This window comes from Lynx canadensis, chromosome C2 (assembly GCF_007474595.2).
Source record: "Lynx canadensis isolate LIC74 chromosome C2, mLynCan4.pri.v2, whole genome shotgun sequence".
Classification (NCBI taxonomy): Eukaryota; Metazoa; Chordata; class Mammalia; order Carnivora; family Felidae; genus Lynx; species Lynx canadensis.
Genome location: NC_044311.2, coordinates 49665796 through 49691933, shown reverse-complemented (window position 1 = coordinate 49691933; position 26138 = coordinate 49665796). Strand labels below are relative to the sequence as shown.

The 26138-nt window shown below is 40.3% G+C and overlaps 1 protein-coding gene across 1 annotated transcript in view; it reads left to right on the top strand.

Annotated features, from left to right (window-relative positions):
* The window catches only part of PLCH1 (phospholipase C eta 1), a 221658-nt gene that overhangs the window by 172502 nt on the left and 23018 nt on the right, over positions 1-26138 (top strand). Inside the window, exons 10-13 of the mRNA XM_030330183.1 lie at positions 5611-5782; positions 9891-9998; positions 19099-19260; positions 24593-24664. Coding sequence (XP_030186043.1) covers positions 5611-5782; positions 9891-9998; positions 19099-19260; positions 24593-24664 — 514 coding nt within the window. The remainder of the gene's footprint in view (positions 1-5610; positions 5783-9890; positions 9999-19098; positions 19261-24592; positions 24665-26138) is intronic.

The following is a 26138-nucleotide window of genomic DNA, read 5'->3' as shown; positions in this document are numbered from 1 at the left end:
TTTCTATAGAGTGTTCGTAAAGTTTGGAAACACAGGTTACTGTACATGATAAATAGTTTGTTGATATTATATTAACATACAGTAAAATAGTAACAGCTAGGTTTTCAGACTTGCTGGATGGTCCTATATATACCGAAGTGTCTAGCATCCTTGTGTTACTTGACTCCTCCTTGGCATTGGATAATGGTGACTCTTTTGTCCTCAATACTTGCTTTTTTGGGGCTTCTATTATAACATTCTCCTCTATGCTGTCATTGCTTCTCTCTTGGTTTTGTGTGTTTGGCCTATGGTCTTCTATTCCATTTCCTCATTCCTTTAGTCACTATTTCTTAAGTTGTTGCCATTGTTCTCCTTTTGGGTTGTTTAATTATATGTCCAGAACTTTTACCTGAGTTTCAGAGGTGTGTAGCAAAATTCTTAGTAAAAATTCATCTGAGTGTCCCATACATACCTCGGAATCAACAAATGTCATTATTTATTCAGATATTTAATGGTGCCTACTCTAAGTCAGGCATACTGTAACAGGTGCAGAGAGGCACGACCCTGAACAAAAGAGATGACTCCTACCATCATGGAGCTCACATCTCAAGCCAAAGTCAGCATTTCATTCTGCCGAACCTTCTCTTGCTCTGTTTCCTTCCAATTTTTTTTAATGTTTATTTATTTTTGAGAGAGAGAGAGAGAGAAAGAGAGCAGGAGAGGAGCAGAGAGAGAGGGAAACACAGAGTACGAAGCAGGCTCCAGGCTCTGAACTGTCAGTGCAGAGCCCAATGCATGGCTTGAACCCATAAACCGTGAGATCATGACCTGAGCCGAAGTTGGACACTTAACCAATTGCGCCACCCAGGCGCCCCTCTTTATTTCCTTTTAGTTAGGAGTAGCACTTACCTAGTCAGTGTCTTTAGCCAAAAACTGAGTCATTCTAAATTCAGCCAATTCTTGTCAGTTATGCTTTCTAAATTATCTTTTGACTCCATTGCCTTCTCTTCATTTCTCTTTGGGCCATTTTCCTCACTGGTGCAATGTTTTCCTTTCTGAAACTATAAGCATGACGTTGTATTCTTTTTTTTTTTTTTTTTTTTTTTTAATTTTTTTTTTTTCAACGTTTATTTATTTTTGGGACAGAGAGAGACAGAGCATGAACGGGGGAGGGGCAGAGAGAGAGGGAGACACAGAATCGGAAACAGGCTCCAGGCTCTGAGCCATCAGCCCAGAGCCCGACGCGGGGCTCGAACTCACAGACCGCGAGATCGTGACCTGGCTGAAGTCGGACGCCCAACCGACTGCGCCACCCAGGTGCCCCTGACGTTGTATTCTTAAAGTCCTTCAAAAGCTCCCTGTAGTACACAGTCATGTCTTATGTGCCCTTCAAGGTTTGGCCTCTTCTTTCTCTTCCAGGGTCTTCTTCCACCAATGCTCCACAGAGATGGAGGGTTCTTCCTTTGTCTTTCAGATCCTCTGGTGACCCCAGTTCTTTCACATCTCCCTACCTTGCATATGCTGTTCCCTCTGCCCGGCACACTCTTCCTCATTACTCCACATGTCTAATTCTTATTCATTCTACAAGACTGCTTAAACATTGTCCCTCTGGCAAACTTACTGTTACACTATCTGATTTAAATGCTCCTTTCTCTGCTCTTAGCATTCTGAGCATATTTCTGTTATATCTATATAGCACCCTCTTACAATTGTTGGCTTCCTTCCTTCTTTTGAGTCTTTAAGACCAAGACCTCATTGAAAATATGGGGCTCTGTCTTATTCATTCTTTTTTATTTTTTTAAAGATTTTTTAATGGTTATTTTTATTAAAAAAATTTTTTTTACATTTATTTATTTTTTGAAAGACATAGAGAGACAGAGCACAAGTTGGGGAGGGGCAGAGAGAGAAGGAGACACAGAATTCGAAGCAGGATCCAGGCTCTGAGCTGTCAGCACAGAGCCTGACGCGGGGTTCGAACCCACAAACCAGGAGATCATGACCTGAGCCAAAGTCGGATACTCAACCGACTGAGCCACCCAGGAGCCCCTGTGTTATTCATTCTTTATTGCCTAGCAGATGCCTGCAATATACCATAAAGCTAAGAAATGATTTTTGAATAAGAAGAAAATTACAGTTGCATAAAATCAATTTTATAGAATTTAGTGGCCTTGAAAATTTTTAATATTTGGTCTTCTTATTTATTAACCATGAGGTTAAAAATGCCGTTTTAATGAGAGACACTTGCTGCATGGCAGGTTTAGTTTATGGTATCTGCTATATGGAAGAATCCCAAGTACTGAATTCTGATGGGTCTCTTCTACCCTGATTGCTACTAGATTTAGCGAAGTTGATGAAGTGATTTTGCCATTATTTTCCAAAATGTGAAGTTGGGTGTTGAAAAGATGTGCTACCTTGGAGGACCCTTTGATAACTTGACAGTGCTTCAAGTTTGGGAATACTTAGAAAAGCACTTCACATTAAAAGTTACTATGCTTGTTGAGCACATTTTGAAAGTTCAGTCTTTTTCTTTCCTTTCTTAGGCCTTCCTTGTACCAGGATTTCTCAACCTTGGCACTATTGGCATTTTGGACCATGTAATTCCTTGTCATGGGGAACTGTCTTGTTTATTGTAAGATAGTTAGCAGCATCCTTGGCTTCTAGACACTAAATGTCAGTAGTACTCCTTCCCTCCCTCATATTGTGACCACCAAAAATGTCTTCAGATGTTGACAAATTATCTGTCTGGGAAGGGTGCCGTACAGTCTCCCCCCTCCCCTGTTGAGAAGCACTGCTTTATGTTTAGCATCATTAAACACTAATAGGCTTTTTATAAACAGATTAATAATTTATTTACTTATTTTTTAAGTTTATTTATTTAGAGAGAGAGAGCGAATCTTAAGTAGGCTTGCACTGTCAGTACAGAGCCCGATGCAGGGCTCGAACCCATGAACCATGAGATCGTGACCCGAGCCAAAATCAAGAGTCAGATACTTAACCAACTGAGCCACTCGGGGCCCCAAACAGATTGATAATTTAAAAATTCGTTGTTAGAACCCCTTGATGTGATTGCATAGACAATCTCTTGCTAGTTTGTTGTTCTTTTTCTCTCTAACACTCTGGGATAAAACCTATGTGGTTGCACGAGCAAACAGATTATAGCAAGATAACCCACTCCAGTCACAAAGGTTCATCTCCGATATTACCTTTGGCATCAGGTTTTACTAATGGGGAAAGAATGTAGTTTCAGGAGGTCATAACCCTTTCTGTGGAGCATGTGCTATTGTCAGACAAGCCCAGAAATAAATTGTTTTTCTCTACGTAGATGTATTAGCCAATTTAAATATTGGTTTTTGTACTCTGAAAAATAGATATTGCCTATTACTTCAGAAGATATGTGATAGAAAAGTAGAAAAAAAACCACAACAAGCTAATTTTGAAATAATTTCTTACTCTGAAGAGAAAAAATCAGAAGAAGAGTAAGATCAGTAATGAGTCCTTGTTCCCTTTCTGCCTTGGCCACCAGCTCCCCAGGCTGTCTTTGGTAATCAGTCTTCTTGGGTTTCACATACTCTGCACAGAAATCTGAGGGCTTGTGGGGAGTGAATGCTTGACTTTTTTTCCTTTCTGAAAGTAAAGACTAGTATATAATTTTATACAAATGATTTTAAAATGCTTGGCATAGGATGCTATAAATCACAAAATTCCATTATGATATTTTATCCTCAATAGTAGTTTTCAAACTGGGGGCTGATAATATATTTTTAGAGTAAATGTCAGCACATAATGATACACTGTGGTCTCTTAGACGCTTATAGACTTTTTTTGAAAATTGAATTTATTTAAGTTTTCATACTGAAGTTTATTTTTTTTAGTATAGTTGACACACAATGTTACATTAATTTCAGGTGTACAACACGGTAATTGGACAAGTTTACACATTATGCTATGCTCACCACAAGTGTAGCTACCAACCGTCACCATACAACATTATTACAATATCATTGACTGTGTTCCTTTTACTGTGCCTTTTATTCCCATGACTTACTCAATTCATAACTGGAAGCATGCATCTCCCACTACCCTTCGTCCATGTTGCCCAACCCCTCGCCCTCCTCCCCTCTAGCTACCATCACTTTGTTCTCTGTATTTATAGGCCTGATTCTGCTTTTTGTTTGTTTATTCATTTGTGCTTTTTTTCTTAGGTTCCATATATGAGTGAAATCATATGGAATTTGCCTTTCTCGGTCTTATTTCACTTAGCATAATATCCTTTAGGTCCATCCATGTTATTGCAAATGGCACAACCTCATCCTTTGTTATGTCTGTGTAATATTCTAGTGTGTGTGCGTGCGTGTGTGTGTGTGTGTGTGTGTGTGTGTACCACATCTTCCTGATCCATCTATCAGTGGACACTTAGGTTGCTTCCATATATTGGCTATTGTAAATAATGCTACAATAACATACGGGTGTGTGTGTTTTCAAATTAGTGTTTTGGGGTTTTGGGGGCTGAAGGCCTGTTGTGGAATTATTAGATCATATGATATTTCTATTTTTATTTTTTTGAATCTTCATACTGTTGTCCACAGTGGCTGTACCAGCTTACATTCCCACCAACTGCATATACCTCTATATCGACACTTGTTATTTCTTGTGTTTTTGATTTTAGCCATTCTGACAGATGTTAAGATGATATCTTATGTAGTTTTGATGTGCATTTTCCTGATGACGAGTGATGTTGAGCATCTTTTTATGTGTTTGTTGGCCATCTTACATCTTTTTTTTTGGAAAAATGTCTATTCAGGTCCTTTGCCCATTTTTAATTGGATTTTTGGGGGATTGGTGTTGAGTTGTATGACTTCTTTTTATATTTTGGTTATTAACTCCTTTTTGGATATATCATTTGCAAACATCTTCTCCCATTTAGCGTAGGATACCTTTTTGTTTTGTTTGTTGATGGTTTCTTTCATGCAGAAAAGCTTTTTATTTTGATGTAGTTCTAATTGTTTATTTTTACTTTTATTTCCCTTGCCTTTGGAGACCTATCTAGAAAAATGTTGATATGGGTGATGTCAGAAAAATTGCTGCCTGTGTTCTCTTCTAGGATTTTTGTAGTCTGAGGTCTCACATTTAGATCTTTAATCCATTTTGAGTTTATTTTTGGGTGTACTATAACAAAGTGGTCCAGTTTCATTCTTTTGCATGTTGCTGTTCAGTTTTTCTCAGCACCATTTATTGAAGATTATATGTTCTTTCCTCCTTTAGATTTTTGAATAGATAAGACAAAATTACGTTATATGAGTTTTTTTTTATTTAGGCTTATCTCTCTTAAAATTTTCTCTCTTTTTCTTTTAAAAGAGACATAATGTATGTACCTTTTTTAAAAGCAAAATATTAAATGAGGGCATCCCACATGATGGGTATTCTGCTCAGCCATCATGCCTGGCAAAATATATTTGGTTAGAGGAGTTTCTTAAAAACTGCTCCTTTCATCTTTCTCATTTTAGTCAGTACTGCTTTCACAAATACTGTCATTAGGACTACAAGAGCATAGTGAATATATAGAGTGATTTTCAAACACCCCTGTGAGTTGCCTATACTTGATGCCTTTAGAATATGTCGCTATCCTCTTAGGTTCCCGGTCATACTGTCCATTGAGAATCACTGCAGTGTTCAGCAACAGAGGAAGATTGCTCAGTACCTGAAAGGAATATTTGGAGACAAGCTGGACCTGTCATCTGTAGACACAGGAGAGACCAAACAGCTTCCAAGCCCTCAGAGTTTGAAAGGCAAAATCCTAGTGAAGGTAATTACCTCCAGAAATGCAATGAAAGGCATTAATGACCAACTAAGCCCTCCCTCCCTTAAGGACTAAAAACTGGTTTATCAGGAGAATAATAGAGTTAATCCATGAAGGGTCGCCTAGATTTGCGTTTGCATCTTGTTCCAATTTATTAATAGTTATACCTTCAGAAAAAGCTTGTTATTGACTAACCACATATTTTGGGAGTTGTTTTCGTGAAGTGAGAATATCAATACTGTAAGCCAAATGTTTAATATTTGAGTCTGTTATAGTTTACACTGGCCAGAAGTACGTGCATAGGAGCGAGAGAAGCCTCCTTGTGTCCACATCTGAAAGCATTTCTTTCAGATTCTTCTCTCCCATTTCAAGCTCCAATAACTGTCAAAAAAAAAGAAAGGGGGAAAAAGAAAAAAAACAAACAGTCTTTACGGTTGATCAGCCCTTGGTTATGTAAGTGAGAAGAGCTCACTTGAAAGCAGAGCATAGGCACAGACATAATGCCCCACAGGACTCATGTGTATGTGAAGGAGCAGTAGGTGAAGAGAATGACATTTTATGAACAGATTTTTCTGAGGGAGGAAATTTACTACCTGCAATGAGTATTATTAATACGAAGAATAGCCAGAAAAACAGTTACTTGAAATCTCACAGGGCTGACTTTGTGATTTTACTTAATTCCTGTTAATTTTACGTGTTTGGAATAAATCCACCTTGGATAGTTGTATTATTTTGATACCAAAAACCTAAGGAAGAGCAAGAGGGTATTAATATTCAAATCGGGTCATATTTTACTTAACAGCAATGTGTACCAAAAAACCAGATATCACAAAGGAAGCATAGGAAAGTCAAACAATGTAATTTCCTAGGAATAGTTTAATAGGGTCTCTAACGGAGGGCAGCAAATAGGAAAGATGTGAAATATTCATCTTTGGAATAGGTCAAAACCCATTTTTCTATCAGTTAAATGAAAATTACAGACTGAATTCATCAAAGAGGTATTGTCAGGCATTTGTATGTGGGACAGCATTTCGAATAAAAGCTCCAAATAATGTAAGAGATAACATTAAGGTCAATTTTCCTGAAATCTTGCTAAAGCAAACTCTTGTGGTAAAAACTGATTGCTGGGTTAGAAAGCTAAATGTCACCTTAGTAGCCTTGTAAATGTTTCCATGTTTCCTGTAGTCTTTAGCAAGCAGTCAGAAGGTTAAACGCAGAGTAAGTCCATTTGATTGAAATGCTTCCCTTTTGGACAGTGGAATTTAAGACATTTGATATGCACTGAGTCCCTTCTGCATAATTGGACTTTGGGTCATTTGTCATAGAATGTCCTAGGGCTTATGGGCACCAGGATGCACCAGCTGATCTGGGGCACTCAGTGGGAGGAGTGGCAGCAGTGTGGACTGCGAGCATATGAAGGCATCTAAGGTTCATTCGCTAGTAGCAATGTTCTTCAGACTTTAAGAAGATCTCCTAGATCTATGGACCAATGCATTTCCATTTGAAGCAAAAATAAAGGAATGGGTTTTCCTACGTACCTTTGCATCAGAGCCACCTTTGAACCAAAAGGCACCATTTCGTGGCCAATTAACACTTTAGAGATTGACAAGTTGTGTATTATTATAATTATAATACACATGCTTTCCAAGTATATATATACACACATATCTCCTGAAAAGTAAACAAAAGTTGGCTTTTGAAGAAAAATAATAACAAACAGTAATTTTCCATAGATTCTTATTGCCGAAAGAAACTGTAACTATTTGGTCTAAGCTTCTTACTTTTTACAGATGTGAATCACAGAGTCGTTACCATTCTTCTTGGGTCATATAGCTTAGAGCTGAATGGTAGCTATCATTCCAGTCTCTAGCAATACTTGTATGTATCATAGACCAATTAGTCTAATTATTGATAACTCCTGCATGAAATAGTATGTAAATCGGAAAGAGGTCCCTAAAAGACAACTGTACATTCTTTGTTTGTATCTACTGGACCACAGCTAAGTTCCTTAAGTCACCTTAAGTTCTGCCTTAATTTATTCTATAATTTTCCTTAGATGTAACTGTTGATAAGAAGCATCAAGAAACAATGTTCTGTTGCATTGCGTTTCTTCCTATTTGCCTGGATAAATTACTTTTGAGAACCAGAAATATGGGAGAGTTGGTAAAAAATATAGCCCTCATATCTCTTAATTCAATTTTAAGGATGGAAAATTAGGTTACCTATGGATGCTCTGAGCATCCATAATAATGTGTTCTCCCACCTGCCACCACATTTAAATGAAGGGGAACTAAAGCTTGGTGCAGCTCCCTACCAGCTCATCACTGCTTGCCCATCACGGTTACACTTTTGTTTCTGTCTTGTGGTATCAGAACTGTTTATATCATTCAAGGATTATTACTCCTTACTTGCAGATGTTACTTCTCATATTTGGTAGCTCTGTTCTGCTGAACATTTAAAAAATATGTTGGCTTTGTTCTATTTCAAAGAGGGAATTGCTGTCATTATATTTCAAATGTCTTGTGGACAGATCCATCTTGGTTATCTGTCATTGTACCCCAAACAGAGTTGACTCTGAATAAGTAGTTGGTGGTGAATAAATGAAGGAGGTCATTAACTTGATGTCTTGTGTTCCTGAACACGTCTGGTCACCATTAGGTTGAGTACTTTATTTCTGATGCTGCTATATTAACATAGCTACTCTATAGTGCCCTCTAAAATAAAGAAAAATAAATTCATTTTATAGAAGTCTTCTGTATCAGAAAAGACTTAAATCAATATATAGACATAAATGCTTTAATTGTGAGTTGTTTTGTTATTAATGATACAGAGAAAGTTAAAAAATGTTCGCCATATTTACTTAGAATTATATATACGTATGTATGCATGTATCTATATCTATCTCTACAAATGTTTGTGTGAAATGGAAAGAGTGTAGTTTTCACTTTGCAGATAGCACATACAAATAAGGAGTAAAATACATATCATTACAAAGGGAAATTAAATCTCACCCTTTCAATCCTATAAATGATCCTCTATACGTTGAAGAAAATGTTTAAGTATCCAAACCCCAAGACTTTAGAGTCTTAATATAGATTTTGTGTTCATTATATAAATGATTTAATCAGCTTTGAAACTATCACTGTGCTAAGGACCCAAGGTCAAGAGCTCTGGGTATCAGGGAAGGTATAGGAAAATAGGGATGGAGGGGCGCCTGCGTGGTTCAGTCGGTTAAGCGTCCGACTTCAGCTCAGGTCACGATCTCGCTGTCCGTGAGTTTGAGCCCCGCGTCGGGCTCTGGGCTGATGGCTCAGAGCCTGGAGCCTGCTTCCGATTCTGTGTCTCCCTCTCTCTCTGCCCCTCCCCCGTTCATGCTCTGTCTCTCTCTGTCTCAAAAATAAATAAACATTAAAAAAAATTAAAAAAAAAAAAAAGGAAAATAGGGATGGAGAGTTCTCTGAAAACCTGACTATGGTGGTGGTCCTGTGCATAGAGGAAGTGGGTGAGGAGAAAATCCAGCATGTTGAAGAGGGCCAATAGTGGTGTGGAAAGTGGGAGAATGAGAAGTCACTGGGGCTTGAGTTTAGAGAAGATCAGCCTGGTTAGCAGTCTGGGATGTTTAGAGATTTATCATTATTTTTGGCTGCCAAGCATATGAACATCCTTCCATGTTTAAGGAGTTCTCCCCATCCCTATGTTGTTTTTGTTGTTTTTTAAGTTTATTTATTTATTTTGAGAGAGAGAGAGACAGTGCATGAGCAGGGGAGGGGCAGAGAGAGAGGGAAAGAGAGAATCCCAAGCAACCTCCACGCTGCCAGTGCAGAGCCCAAAGTGGGGCTTGAACCCACGAAACTGTGAGATCATGACCTGAGCTGAAACCAAAAGTTGGACGCTTAACCGACTGAGCCAGCCAGCCGCCCCTACCCACCCCATCCCTATATTTTAAGGAATCCCCTCCTAGTGGCTGAACATGCTAGACATTTTGGCTTTTGCAGCCTCTCGGAGCTAGGATGTAGGCACATGCTCTAGATGCTCCCAATCAAGTGAACCTGCCCCAAACATCAGACATGCACACTGTTTTCATTTTTAAATTGGGCGTGTTGCTCCATTTCAGGGCAAGAAGTTGCCTTATCACCTTGGGGATGATGCAGAGGAAGGGGAAGTTTCTGACGAAGACAGCGCAGATGAAATTGAGGACGAGTGCAAATTCAAGCTCCATTATGTAAGTTACAGCCTTAGTTATAATTTTTACCCTCATTGTGTTGCGGTAGGAATTACTGCTGTGTTGGAATCCTCACAAATATGGTAGCTGTGGTGCAAAAGGGGTATTTGTTGAAAGTTACTTCGTTTTTGGGGAAACAGACACTTAGATGTTTATTGAGTCAAGGATTTTTGTGTCTTACAGTTGGAAGGAATGTTTGTGATTAACCTTTCTGACCCTCTATCTAGGGACAAATCCTCTCCTATTACAACTTTGTCAAAACTCAGATTGCTGTTGGAAATGTCACAGTCTTTGCTGAAATAAACTGGCTTTAGCATTGTCTCCTCTGCCTCCTGCTGGCAACCTCACTATGCTGCTTGTCAAGGGTGGCTTGCAGAACCCAACGGCATGTGGTCTGCTCCTCTAGGATGCCCATCCTTGTCCTGAGAAGATACTTTGGATCAGAGGGTTTCCAAGCTCTGCCAGAAATAGGACTCTTGGATCAATCTTTAATTTGCCAAATCTTGGATAAAATGGCATAGGGTAGTTTGCTGTCTGCGTGGTACTTCAGACCCCTGTCTGAGATCAAGGAGCTGCCTTCATAGAAAAGCATCATTTAGCCAGATAATCTAAAGGAAATGCAAACCTAGAGGAAATGTAGAACTTAAACAGATTACCCCCCCACCTCCTCGTGGGGGGCTAGGATTTCTCACCTCTATAACTCATATGATTGTCAGGATCACATGGCAGCCTGAGAGTAACCCCCCCACCCCAGCCCGACATTAGTTTGTTACAGGGTTTGCAGTTTCATTTCTATGGATAAGTAGTATTCCTCTAAATATCAGAACTATTATTCTTCTCTCAAAAAAAAAAAACTAGATAAATTTTGTACAAAATATTCAAATTTACACCATTGCCCTGAATGCAGTAATTACATTGCAAAAAACAGTCCATTCTCTTTGAAATAATAGTAATGAGTATGACTTCCTATAGTTAGCAAAGGGAGCCAGCATTATTACCAATGGGACATAAGTACAGTGACAGCTGTTGTCTCAGTAGACACTTTTTTCTTGACTCTAATGCAATTTAAAAAGGATGAAGTGGGAAAGATTCAGCTTGAACTGAAAAGGAAAAATTACCATCTGTTCCCTTTTATAGTTTATATTAGTGCAGTCAAGTACCACCAATAGGGCTATAGTCATAGAAAATTAATCTAAATAGATTTACATTAGTGAAAATGGTTAATATATTAAATAGTTTATTTTTTACTCTTCCAGTTATTTACTATTTTTGTAATTACTTACATGCAATTATGGATAATGTAGCTCTATTTTTTAAGCTTTTATTTTATAAACCAAATTTTTTGTCTCTGCTCTTCATTATTTTTGCATCTTTTTTCCAAAATCTCTTGATTACCAGCTTCAGAGTAGTCTATCATTTGAAAGTAGGGAACAGAGAGGCTTGACTAAAGTATGTAGGTAGGAAATACTGTTTTTAGGGAAAATGAGCGATGGAAATTCAGCTATTACCACAACGTAGTCATTTATTGCTGAGTAAAACCCAACTTGTTTTAGATTCTAAATCCACCCAGTTATATAATTTTTCTTCTACTATCAGTGAACTCCTAACTTTTCATGTGAAGTATCTATAATTATAAATAGAGTTAGCTGTAGTTTTATGGAAACGAATCAGTAACTTCACCTGTGAAAATATCCAGCTGACTCCTCCCATCTTCAAAGCCTCCTAGATGGTTTCTAGGAAGCCATATAGGTAGATAGTTTAGAACATGATTCTGTAAAGATACGTATGATCTTTTATTTGGATTCTTTGATTTGGGCTTTAGTAAAAGCAGAGAGCACCTAACTTGTGACACTTTACAGGTATCTCTTTGCTGGACTCTAGGAGAGAAAATACATAAAGGAACCAATATTCCAGTGGAAATATATAAAGTTTTACTTCACTTTTTTGAATCTTTTTTTCCTGTTTTTGAGCTCTTCTGAGAAAAGGCAGTGCCATGTTTAGAAAACCAAAGTGTAATTCTGTAATCAGTCAGTTTATAGTCTTATTGCCTGCACAGGGTTCAGATGCCTTATCTGAGTGTTGAATGTAAATTGCCCGATCACATTTCTGCAAAAGAGGATGTACCGTGAATAGCTTATGTGAAACCAATAATTACCTTAGAGGAAGTTCTTAACCTCAGTTTTAAGTTAACAGAATGTGGTCAGATTTACAAATTATATCTGAATTATTGCAATAAATAAAAATTTTAACTTAGCATTCATGAATACCAGGTCACTGACTCTCACCAGACTTATACAAGACTCATGGGCATGTTCAACATTTTTTATTGAGCATCTCTTTTTGGAAATGCAGCCATCATGTTGTAGGTGTTGGGCACATATCAGTGAACAAAAAACACACAAAAATCTTTGCCTTCATGAAGTTTACACATTAATGGGGAAAGAGGAGGATAAATAAGAGGTAAAACAAATAAGTAACCTGTATAAGGTACTAGGCAGTGATAAGTCCTAACGGGAAAAAAGTAAGGTAGGGAAAACGTGTAGAAAGTGTGTATGTGTGTGTGTGTGTGTGTGTGCATGTGCATATGTGGGCATGTGTGTGTGGGTGTGTGTGCACATGCGCATATGTGGGCATGCACGTGTGTGGGCGTGTGTGTGTGTGTGTGTGTGGGCATGTGCATGTGTACTATGTAAAGAGTCTATTGAAGTTTTAGATAGGTTGGCCAGGAATGATCTCACAGAGGAGGTAACATATGAGCAAACACCTGAAAGTAGTGAAGAGTTAGCTGTGCTGATATCTGGGGAAGAATGTTCCAGGCAGAGGGAACAGCAAATGCAAAGGCCAGAAGCAGGACTTGAGGTTCCCGCACATTACCTGGTGTAAAAAGCAGAGTGGGAGGCAGGACCCTCACACAGGTCTTCTTATTCCTCCTGGTCTTTGGTTACTTCTAACTAAGGGATTCAAACTACACCAAAATTTTTTTGCTCGTTCATTCAATCTTTCAATTGTTGAATTAATTGAATCCTTTCGGTTTCTGCCTGATACATTTTGTGGCTTCAGCCACAGACAAAATCTGGCCCAATATATGTAAGCCCCATGGAAAAGCCAGTGTGTTCAGTGACTCAAGAATCATGCAGCTCAAAACACACAGGGGACAGTTTCCTTTCAACCACAGTACAGTTATCTAACAGATTTGATTCAGTGAGGCCAACTCACCATTATTCATTTTTACGGGATCCCCTAATGTCAATGTGACTTAAAGACTTTCCACCCCTATATTTCAACTTCAGTGGTGTTTTTCTTCTAATACTGAGTTATTCACTATCTTTTTTCTTGTGTTCTGTGAATCTATATTCAGCCAGCCTCTTAGGCACAAATATTAGCTGTCTTGTACATGAAGCTCACCCCATAAATACAAAGCCTTCCAACAAGTTTTAAACGAGCCCTTGTACAGTAACACGTAACTACTTCTGCACACCCTGTAAAGGACTCAGAACAGTTTCTGGAATATGATTTGTGCTCAATAAATAGTAGATATTGTTTGTAACAGGAAAAGCAGTAGCAGCACCATTATTGGTAATGTGAGTCCTGAGCTGGACCTTGAACAGAGGGTCCTCTAAGAGAGCTAAAGGAGCAGGCAGGAGACAGTAGAGGATAGTAGGAAATGCACACACTTGGATGGCTGAGAAGCAGCTGTTCTTTAGCCCAAGACCTTCAGATACCAGGCTTGGAAAGCTCTAACGCCCTCACAAAGGGTGGCTGATGTATTATCCTTCCTGTCTCCAGATTTTAGCCTGGATGCAGAGAAAGAAGCATTTTGGGATGGTGAGATAGTCCAGTGTTTTAAAGTAAAGGTCCTCAGCTTTGGCTGCACATTGGAATGACAGGGGAGCTTTCAAAAATCCCAGTGCCCAGGTCCAACCCAGAGATTCCCATGTAATTGGTCTGGGGTGGGGTCTTGGATTTGGGAACACTCCCTGGGGGTTGTGGTGGGCAGCGGAAGTAGAGGACCACTGTTTGAGAGGGTCCCTCTGTAAGGGGCAGCCCCTCCAACCCAGTTCCTCCCCTTTCCTGCTGTTTCCCAGCCTGGGGTAGTAGCTGTGGTTCTGGCGGTCTACTTTTCCAGTCCTTCAATTTTACACTGGAGAAAAAACAAGGAAGTGTTGTTTTTGGTAGATATTCCTAGGTCTGATTTACCTCTCAAAAACAGGAATTAGGAACCTGGATTTCTTCTCTGGTGGAAACTACTCCCAACCATCTTAAAGAGCTGCTTCCTGTCCCCCCACCCACACCCCACCCCCACCCCACCTCCGGCAACTGCAGCATCCTTCCTCTACCACTGGCTCAAGGAACAAAAGAGTGAGATGCATGTGGTTTTCAGCTGTGGTCCCTGCTGCCACTGCACAGTGGCTAACAGGTCGAGGGGTTAAGTGTCTGTCTCAGCTTTCTTTCAGTAGTGCTCCTGGGTTCTAGGACCAAATGATAACACATTAATGAAACCTCAGCCACACGTTTATTTGTTCTCCACGGCTACTAATTTTCTTGTGCGGTACATCACAGAGAAGAGAAAGATCAACAGGCAGTAATATCATTCCTTCAGCAACTCCCAGTGTTTGGAGGATGTGAGGTGAATAATTAGAGCCTTTGTATTAAGCCTTCATTATTTCCAGCACCGGTTGGCCAGGCTTTGTATTTTTAGCTTTGCTTTGCTAACAGTGAAAGTATCTGGGCATAGCAGCCACAGTTCATCTCCTCACTATCTCTGGCTTCTGCAGCCCTGAGCCAGAAAAGGAGACTGATATTTATTTAGGGTATTCTATATGGCCTGGGCATGCTAGGAGCTCTCTGGGGATGCTGTGTATACCTTCTCTTTTGGTCCTCCCAACAAATGTGCTCCCTGCCAGGCTCTGGTCACTTGATCCGATGTGTTGACCTGGAATTCTTTTCCTTCAGAACTTAATAAGTAAAACTTACTATTTCCCACAGAGGGATTGTGGGGATATAGTTCCCAGGTGTCCTATAAGAATAATGGCTGTCAAGGGTCATCTGGGTGGCTTAGTTGGTTAAGTGGCAGACTCTTGATTTTGGTTCAGGTCATGATCTCATGGCTCGTGGGATTGAGCCCCGAGCTGGGCTCTGTGCTGATATCATGGAGCCTGCTTGGGATCTTCTCTCTCCCTCTCTGTCTACCCATCCCCTGCTTGTACATATGTTCTCTCTCTCTCAAAATAAAAAAAAAAAACTTTATAAAAAAAGGATAATGGTTGTCAAAATATAAGCCTGCTCACGGTTAATTAGAGTCAAGAATTTATCTTTTTTCTGTAACAGCATGAGAGGGATGGCTGCAGCATTATATGGTGAAATAGACACAGAATTTTGAATTGGAAGTCTCAGGTTCAAGTCCCAATCCGGCCATTTCCTAGGCATGTGTTTTTGGACAAGTTTTGAATCTTTCTGCCTCTATATCATGAATATAAAATTTGGCTAAACGTAGTGCTACCTTAAAGGGTGCTGGGCAGCTCAGATAAAGTATTAGTATATGACTGTACTTTGTGAATTTTAGCATGATATATAGTCTTAGTTGCTTTTTCTATATTTCCTTGTGCTTTTTTCCATGTTCATATGGATACTATTCTTATTGATACTGTTGGTTTTCTCTGCACCTTTACCCATGTTGGAATGCTGTCACTCTACTCTCTGTCACATTCGTCAATTCTTATTCATTGTAGGAGGTTGATTTGTGGCCACCAAAAAGCCTGTTCAAGTCTTAACCCCCTGGTACCTAAGACCTTATTTGGAAAAGAGTCTTTGTAGATGTTATTAACTAGGGCTGTAGAGATGAGGTCATCCTGATCCATAACCAAGTGGGCCTTAAAAAATCCAATGATGAGTGTCCTCATAAGAAGAGAAGACACAGCAGAAGCAGGGGACACACAGAAGGAGGCTATGTGAAGAAAAGAGGCCCTGGCTTGAGTTAGGCTGACAAGCCAAGGAATGCCAGGAGCCACCGCAAGTTGGAAGAAGCAAGGGAGGATTAGCTCTGCTGATACCTTGATTTCACACTTCTGTTTTTTTTTTTTTTTAATTTTCAATTTTATTTAATTTTAGAGCATGAGCAGAGGAGAGGGGCAGAGGGAGGAGGGGAGAGAGAGAGAGAGAGGGACAAAGAAAGAAAGAAAGTGAGAGAGAAAGAAAGAAAGAAAGAATCCCCAGCAGGCTCCATGCTCAGTGCAGAGCCTGACACTGGGAGTTGATCTCACGACCATGAGATCATGACCTGAGCTGAAATCAAGAGTCAACTGGCTCAATTGACTCAGCCACCCAGGCACCCCAAAGTTTCTGTTGTTTTAAGCTACCAGATTTGTAGTAACTTGTTACAGCAGCCACAGGAAACTACTATACTCATCATCTAAGGGTTGGCTACAATCTCCTCTGCTCTTGGAAGTCTTTCCTACCCTCCCGGGACTGGATGAGGTGTTCCTCCTCTGTATGCCCTTTGACACCCCTGACTTTTACCATTTGCACCTGCTTGTGTAGTTATCCATTCATGTGTCTGTCTTGTCCATGACACCGAGGGTTCTGAGACATTGGGGTTGTGCCTTAGTAATGTTTCTCACCTGGCATGTAACAGCTCAATGGGTTTGTTTTACACAACATGAATTTTGTTCTCAAACCCTCATCTTTGTGGAATCCCTCCCCAGCCTAGGCGCCTAGTACTGGGTGTAGGAACCAATGTGTCTGGCTTTTCCTCTGCAGGCCCCTGTCCTCTTTCTGCCCATGCTGCCAGGTTAGTATTATTTCTAAAATATTACTCAGATACGTACCTACCCAGAGACTTCGAGCAGCTCCATACCTCTTTAATCCAAGTACCTCTACCATCTGGCCCTAACATACATTTCTAGCTTTATCCTCCAGTACCCTCTTCTGTGAACTCGTGCTCGAGGAGAACTAGTCTGCTCCTGTGTACAGAGCACACATTATTAAGGTGAAACCTCGCCGGAACTATGGAGGACGGGAACCCCCCTGTCTTCCTCATTGTTGCTGAGCCCCAGACATGTCCAGCTCTTCTTGGACGATTTGTTGGTCGCTCGGGCAGGGATGCCATGCTCCTTCTCGGAACTGCTGTTGTACTGGACGTCTGTGCTTTCATAGGCATCTGTAGCATCTCTGCAGGCACAGGCAGCATGCAGATCAGCTCTTTTCCATCTTTGCATTTCCTTCAGGACCTGAGGGCCTCCAGTGAAGTAGAGTGCCTTGTTAACTAGATATATTAAAGACATTTGTGCATGTGATTTTAATACAGGGAAAGTCAGCAACCTACTGTGGTGGAGCCTTATTTTTCCAAATTTCCCTTAGGACATTTATATTGCTTCTCTCTTATAAGATTTTGTGAAAATGGAAGGCATTACCAGAAAACTACCTGGTTCTACAGGGTTTAAATATAATGACCTCTTAGTAACAAATGTGCAAGTAGAAAACAGTCCTTAAACTTTTGGTGAGGAATAGAGGCATTGTTCTCCTGGAGGAGGACCGCTCTCCTTCCCTGTGGCTAGAGCTGGCCTCCAGCAGGTGTCTGAAGAATTAAGCACAATTACTGGGTCTAGGGAGAGGGGAAAGGAGCTGAGGAGCCCAGGGCTACTGGTATCAGTCAGAGCAAGGTGCCCAAAAAGCCATGCTAAGCAAGACTTCAAGGAAATCTATGTCCCTTGTTCACCTGAAAATTGCCTAAGTTGTCATCTGGATGTGAGCATAGCTTTATTATCCAAAATATTTGTGATCTTAATGTAATTATAATGATGAATCATAGCACAGGTCAGTAAGTGAGTTCTCTTTAGTTACATATTGGGATAAGAGATACCAAAGAAATTTTTATCTCAGAATAATTCTCAATTCCAAAGATTTCCATAGCATTATTTTCCCCTCAGTGAAGCAAAGTGATTTTTAAAAAATAGCATATTTTGGGTGCCTGGGTGGCTCAGTTGGTTAAGTGTCCAACTTTGGCTCAGGTCATGATCTCACAGTTCATGAGTTCGAGCCCCACGTCAGGCTCTGTGCTGACAGCTCAGAGCCTGGAGCCTGCTTTGGATTCTGTCTCCCTCTCTCTCTCTGCCCCTCTTGTGCTCACACACACACTCTCTCTCTCAAAAATAAATAAACATTAAAAATTTTAAGAAAAAAATAGCATATTTTTTTGCTCAAATTTACCTATGTAGATATAGAAAACTTAGTTTTCAAAAACTCTCCTTTGCTTCCTCTCTATGTAGGGGTGTCTGAGTGGCTCAGTTAGTTAAGCGTCCGACTTCAGCTCAGATCATGATCTCACAGTCTGTGAGTTTGAGCTGTCTGTGGCACAAGACAGAGCCTGCTTCGGATCCTCTGTCCCCTTCTCTCTCTGCCCCTCCCTCGCTCATGCCTGCTCTCTCTCTCTCAAAAATAAACATTAAAAAAAAAAAAAAAGAAAGTGCAATGTAGCGGTGCCTGGGTGGCTCAGTGGTTTAGTGTCTGATTCTTGATTTTGGCTCAGGTCATCATGATCCCAGGGTCGTGAGATTGAGCCCCACATTGGGCTCCATGTTGAGTGTGGACCCTGCTTGAGATTCTCTCTGTCTCTGTCTCTCTCTCTCCCCTCCCCTCCCCTAACTTTCTGGGAGAAAAAGGGGAAGGGAGGGGGGGGGGACAAAGAAGGGAGGAAGGAAAGAAAAAGAAAGAAAAGGAAAGAGAGAGAGCACGCATGAGGATGCAGTGTAGCATGGTGGGAAGCATTTAGGAAACCTAAGTTTGAATTCTGCCTCAGCTACTTGCTAGCTTTGTAACCTTGAGCAATTTAATTTCTCTAAACATCAGATTCTGTATCTCTGAAAATAAAATAAGACCTTGTAAGGTTCTTGAGGGTTGAATACAATCATAGTAATCATTATTTTGGTGGATCAGTGTGTGTGGTGGGGAGGGAAGGACCAAAATCGTATAACGTGCTTAACTTCTTGCTGGTAATTGAAAGATAATCAAATTATAAAAGCAGTGGTGGCTTGAATGAAGGGTGTGTTCTAACTGATTCTGTGTTTCTTCAGGGAAATAATTTACATTGCTTAATTCTTTGCAGAATAATGGGACCACTGAGCATCAGGTGGAATCTTTCATAAGGAAAAAACTGGAGTCATTGTTAAAAGAATCTCAGATTCGAGACAAAGAAGATCCTGATAGTTTCACAGTGAGAGCACTACTGAAGGCCACACACGAAGGCTTAAATGCACATCTGAAACAGGTATACAATTCTCCCTTGGACTTGTCCTTCAACAGGAAAAAGAATGGACCTCATACTCTGTTTCTAATCATTTGTCATTTGTGAAATGCTTCTCCAGTTTCTTGCATTTCTATCCTCATCTTACTTGAGAAATGAAAATCTCCTATTGCAAAATGATGGGAGAAATTGTTAAAAGTGGATGGGCAGGGGTGGAAATAACTCAAATACTGCTTCACTGGGATCCTCAGGACAAAGTGCAGTGGCCCTGGACCCATCTTGCCCTGCCTGCTCAGGTGTGGGAGGAGCTCGAGCCCACCACGTGCATCACCCTCCCACCTCTCCAGCCAGTCATCCGCTGTGCTACATTGATTGCACCTCCTTGAGTGTGTCTTCCGTCTGTCTACTTCCCTTGTCCATGGGCTGGGTCCTGTTCTAGGCCAATGTCAACTGTCACGTAGACCTTTCTTGCCCTCCTTCAGTCTAATCTCCACTCTGAAATTAGCATGATGTTTTAAAAAGGTAAATCTGATCATGTCACTCTACTATTCAGAATTCTTCAATGGTTTCCCATTAGGATTTGGATGAATTACAAACTCTTTAACCAGGCTTTCAAGGTGTCATTTCATCCTTGTCTACCTCTCAAGTTTTCTCATTTTCCCTATCACACTGCTTCCCACCATTGTCCCACTAAACACAACTGTCTGTATGCCATGGTCTTTCTCACATTCTGTTCCCTCTACCCAGAACACTCCATTCCTACATCTGCTCTTACTAACTTCTTCTTAGTCTTTTAAATTCCAGCTTCAGTGTGATGCCCTAAGTGAGTCCTGCCTTGACCTGGGATTAGGTTAGTTATCCCCCTTATATTGTCCAGGGTAGCTTCCCATTATATCTTCTCTTTTATGAAGGTTGTTTTTTTTTTTTTTTTTTTTTTTTACACCTTTGCAATTATTTGTTTAATATCTGTCCTCTCAACTAGATTATAGATTCCATGAAAACAAGAACTATGTCAGTCCTAATAACCATGATTTTTCTGGCTTATTATAGTGCCTGGGCCTTAGTGCGACTTTCATATTAAGTTGTTGAATGAATGAATGATTTGGGCTCTGGCTGCGATTTTAACTCTACCTTCTAGTAGAAATATCAGAAATGGGCAGGGAAGAAGGAGGGTGGGTTTATTGCTATTACCCTTGCAGGGCATTCAGGGCACTTATTCTGGCCTAGAGATCCATGAACTCACTGGCTCAGCCAGTAACAGACTTCCCCGCTTGGACCTCCTGTCTCTCAGGACTCAGGAATCCTCAGGTAGTGGGAGGACCATATGGGGTGACCACCCTTGAATCTAAGTGACAACCTAGTGTCGTGGTTACTGTCTAGAGTTTGTGCTGAGCTCTAGTTGGGCAGCTTAGCTCATGTGCCCACCCCTAACCTATTGTTCCTTCCTGGAACAATAACTTGCCAAGGCCTTGTCTTGTTAATGCCATAAGACAACTTACTCCTGGAAGTGGTGCCAAAGTCAGCCCCTCTGCAGCTGCATGTTAGAGGGGCAGAATGGAATAGTGGGGAGGCAACCAAAATGTAAATTACAGCATTACTGCCATTACCGTTGATCATGCAATTTTGAATTTTCTTAGAAACTTCTATAAATAGCAATAAGGTTCTCCCCCTCACCCTCTCCTTCCTGCCACTTAGTTTTAGCCACACAAATGTCTATAAAATTGGGTAGCTTATTTGGTTAGCTCAGTTTGATTCTGCTTCTTGTTCTTACTGAATTCTCATTAGCTAATCTGGGCTAATCGCTCCCCCTGATGCTTTTGGAAAACTTTTTGTTCCATCCTAGATCATTCCAATTGGACAGGCCACAGCAGGTCTTAGAGATTTTGGATAAAACATATTAAACCCATCTTTCTTTTGCTATTCATGAAAGAAATTCCAATGGTAACTTTCCTATCAGGTAAGATAGTAAGAGATCTCAAAGTTCCAAGATGTGGTGGAGCAAAACTCATTCCCCTCTTGCTTATTCTTTACTTTCCATTAAATCTGGGTGACTACAAGGATGCAGTAGACTGAGAAAGTGGAGCTTGTGCCTTCAATAAAGTGGGCTGCAAAGTGTTGAGGTTTTTAACACTGCTGTTCATTTTTAAAACATGGTTTTGGTTCAGTAGACAAGCAAAGACAAGTTACTGTTGAGGGAAGTACATCTGTGTTGAATACACGTGCATGTTGAGATCCAAGGCTGAGGATATGCTGTGTGGTTCAGGGCAGCATGTCACCCCAGCTTCCTTCTTGCTGGGCTGTCATTCAGCAGTGCACCACTGTATTCTCCTGTGCTGTCTTAGCCCGGAAGAGCTTATTTTATTTTTACTTCAGTAAAATAAGAATGAAGTGCTCCTCCTTCAGCCTGGAAGAATTTAGTAGACCAAGAAAGATGCCTGCCTTCTTTGGAGTCCTTGAAATCTACTCCCTTCTCTACATACAAGTGGCAACTATCTGGATGGCTGTAGTTTTTCCCTAAATGGACTTTTCCCACTCTTTTGCCATCCCACCCACTCCAATCTCTCATGTATGCCACTACCATAGTGATATTTCAGAAATGTGTATCTGAGAATGCCATCCTCATGTTTTAAACCATTCACAGATAAGTTTGGAAGTTTGAAAGTTTGGAAGATAATGTTCACACTCCAGGATGTAGCCCATAAGATCCTTTCTCCATGCTCTGGCCCCAGCTCTGACTTGTCCATCTGTGCACATATGTACAAGTACACACACATCCTACTTCCTTTGTCTCCTAGAAAGTACCACGTTCTTAGCACTTGGCCTTTGTGTTTGCTCTTCCCTTGGCCACCACACACTTCTTCCTCCTCATCTCACTTAGAAAATGTCTACCTCTTGGGGCACCTGGTTGGCTCTTGATTCCATTATGAGGTCATGATCTCATGGTTCATGAGTTCTAGCCACCTGTTTAGGTTCTATGCTGATAGTGCAGAGACTGTTTGGGATTCTCTCTCTCTCTCTCTCTCTGCCCCAACCACACTCTCACTCTTCTTCTCTCTCCATATAAATAAATAAACTTAAAAAAAATACTTTTAATAAAAAAGAAAATGTCTGCCCTCTTCCAGCTTCAGCTTTTGCCTCCTGTCCCCATGGAAGTCCTCCTTGATCCTCAAGTCTGGGTAGATGGCCTTTCCCTGCCATCTTGCCATGCCCTGCACTTTCCCCCATGATAAGTCTTATTACTTATCACACAGTGTTGTTCGCTTGTCTCCACCATTAGATTGCAAGCCCAGTGAGGACAGAGTCTGCATCTGTTTTCCTTGCTGTCATCTTCACATACACGCCAAGTTCCTAGCACAATGTCTGATCCATGGATTCATTAAGAAATGTGGTACTGATGCTCAGGGGGAGGTCAAGTTGGAGATAGATATTTGTGTGTATAACCCTTCTATGTAAAGAGGTGGTGTGCAATGGGAGAAGTTGGTGGGGACAAGCCAGAGAGAAGATTTAGAGCTACACAGAACCCCTGTTTTATCAGCTACTAGCTTTGTAACTTTGGGCATATTATCCAACCTCACTGTACTTCTTATTTGTAAAATGGGATTTTAACCGTACTTATCTCTGAGGGTGGTTGTATATACTAAATAAGAGTATATGGACGGGGCGCCTGGGTGGCGCAGTCGGTTAAGCGTCCGACTTCAGCCAGGTCACGATCTCGCGGTCCGTGAGTTCGAGCCCCGCGTCAGGCTCTGGGCTGATGGCTCGGAGCCTGGAGCCTGTTTCCGATTCTGTGTCTCCCTCTCTCTCTGCCCCTCGCCCGTTCGTGCTCTGTCTCTCTCTGTCCCAAAAATAAATAAACATTGAAAAAAAAAAAAGAGTATATGGAATGCACTTAGCATAATCCTTGGAGATAGGTGCCTACCAAATAGGGTGACCATATACCTCAACTCGTATGGGACAGCCCTGCTTCATACCTGTTGTCCCAGCGTAATTGTTAAAAGTGCCTCATTTCACTCTTAAAAGGGTTCTGTTTTGGACAATAAATGACATGGTCCCATGACCAGTAGATGGGCTATTAGAAGCAGAGAGGAGCTCTGAGATTAGTTGATCCATTCTTTTCCCATTTCACAGGTAAGAAAACTGAGGTCAAGAGAAAGGGCTTGCCAGAGGACATTTATCTACTTAGTGTCAGAACTGGGTCTCCTAACTTGGAAAGAGGTGTTACTTTTAATGACCTTCTCTGGCTACCTTCTTAACTCCAGGGTTTTTGAACATTTAATGATCAGCTTCAATAGATCTTGAAAGGCAGTCAGTATACATTAACCAAATGAAATTACCCTGTAATCCCCCTATCCCACCGCTCTAGCATTTTCTGAACTGTCTCTTTCCCCAACCAAGTCTTAATCTTTTCTCCTCCCCACCCCAAATTACATCTTTGACTAGTCTCTATGGATATATGTCAGTGCCTCCCTGGCCTTTTGATTTTAAGTAGTTTTGCTCACCCACATTTACTCCATTTATGTGGTTATCTCTGTTTCTTCTCTGTTTAGCCAGAGCCCTAGGAGGATGGGGCCTGCCTATCTGTCCTTATATCATGTCATTAGCTGTGAACCAGCTAATACATATTTTTAGGGATGATGATTGAAAAAGAGTCTAAACCCTTTTCCCAGGGTGTCCTTTCTTTCCCCTAATGAGGCTTGAGCAAGGAGATCTCTAGCCTGGAAAATTAACCCACATGAGGCTACAATACCTCTTCCAAATGCTCACCACAGAGGGAATTAATTTCAGTGAACAGATAAGCTCTGCTGTGGTTTACTTAAACAAACAAAACCAATCTTATTATCTAATAGATGTGCTTGGATTTTATTTATTTTTAGTGTTTTAAAATCCCAAATAGCAGTATTCAATCAGTGTGATTATTATTTTTTCTCATTCGACAGAATTTAGCTCTTAACGACTTGGCCATTTTTCAAAATTAAATCTACCTTTTAACTGAAGATGATTTATCCCCACTCAGGGCATTTCAAAAGAATATACCTTGTGCTGTAGAGAGCCTTGCGAACAGGCTCTGGAGGGACCTGCACAGCTGGGCGTTACCGAGAGGCCTTCGACACCAGTTTGGGGAAGTTGTTGGCAGTTACTGTCTCCTGGTTGGTGCCCAGACCTCTCCATGCCAGTGTCTCCCTCTCTTGAGGCAGATCCCACAACCTTTGCAGTAGTGAAGGTGTGGAACAGCAACAAATGAACAAGACCTCTTTGCTCTCCCTAAGGCAGAGAGGGTTCCCCCGCCATTCCACCAGAACTAAGGAAAAAAAAGAGGGAGGAAGAGAAATAGTCATATTATGTTTTATTTACTCAGCATCCAGACGTGAAGGAAAATGGAAAGAAATCACATGGACGATCCCTCATGACCAACTTTGGAAAACATAAGGTATGAATTAAGAGCGACAAATGTGCATGATTCAGTTAATTTCAAGAAACTAGAGAGTAACAGGACAGTATCATCGCGACTTTGGAATAACTGAAGATTTCTTAAATAGGACTCCAGAAAAGAAAAAGATTAATAAGCCACTTTAAAATTTAAGAGCTTCTGTTCATTAAAAGTATCAAAAAGCGAAGAGCATACTGGTAAGAGTATTTTCAATATATATATCCGACAAAGGACTTGTATCTTGAATATATAAAGAATTCTTATAAATCAATAAAAAGATCCCACAGTTTTGTTTTATTTTGTTTTGTTTTGTTTTGTTTTTTAAGTGGGCAAAAGACTTGAGTGGGCTTTCACAAAAGAAGATTTCCAAATGGCTAATATAGAAAAGGTAGTCACCCTTATCAATCCTCTGGGAAATGCAAATTAAAATGGTGATGAGATTTCCTACATATCCATCACAATAGCAGATATAAAATGATTGACAGCACTAAGGGTTAGTGGAGATGCTGAGCAACTTGAACTTTATACACTGCCAGTGGGAGTGTGCATTTGTGCAACTACCTCACACTGTTTCACAGTATCTACTAACGCTGTATTGTGCACCATGTCTTATCAGTTCCATTGTTGTGTTTCAGCCTCATGACATATACCTAATATTTATAGTGACATTATTTGTAATAGAATAAACAGGAAACAGTTCAAATGTTTGTCAACAACAGAATGTATAAAAATTGTGATATATTCACATAAGGGAATATTTTTCAGCAATGAAAACGACACAATTACAACTTTTTGCAATAAAATCTTTATAAACATGACATTGAACAAAAGAAGCCAGATCCAATGTAGTACATACAGTTTGATACCGTTTATATGAAGTTTAAAAACAGGCAAAAAAGATCAATGAGGTCAAAGTCAGGATAGTAGTTACCTTAGGGAGAAGGTAATGACTGAACGGGAGAGTCAGAAGGCTTTTGGACAGCTAATCCTCATTTGGATGATAGCACTTTGTGGAAAGTCATCATGCTGTGTACTTAAGATTGTATTTTTCTAAATGTGTACTATACTTCAATAAAAAGGTAAAATGTGTTATACAAAAAATCAATTATTGAATGGTAAACTTTATGCATGAGGTTTCTGTAAGGCTATTTCCTGTACTTTAAGTAGTGTTGTATCTGGAGTTTCCTGCTCCATCAATAGGATAATTTATTAAAAGGTTGGACAAGGTAGTCATTATAATAAAAAATTAAAAACAACCAAAATGTTCATCCATAAAGACTTATTCAGTCCATGATTCATTCACAGAACGAATAATTATACAGCCATTGAGAGATGATCACTTTGAAGAGCTCAGCATGCAAAACATTGAATAAAGGAGTAAGGTCAAAAACTGATTATGTAGTACGTTAACTTTAATAAGATGTCACATCTATATAGAAAGAAAACATATCCTCATTTTTCCAAATACTAGGCC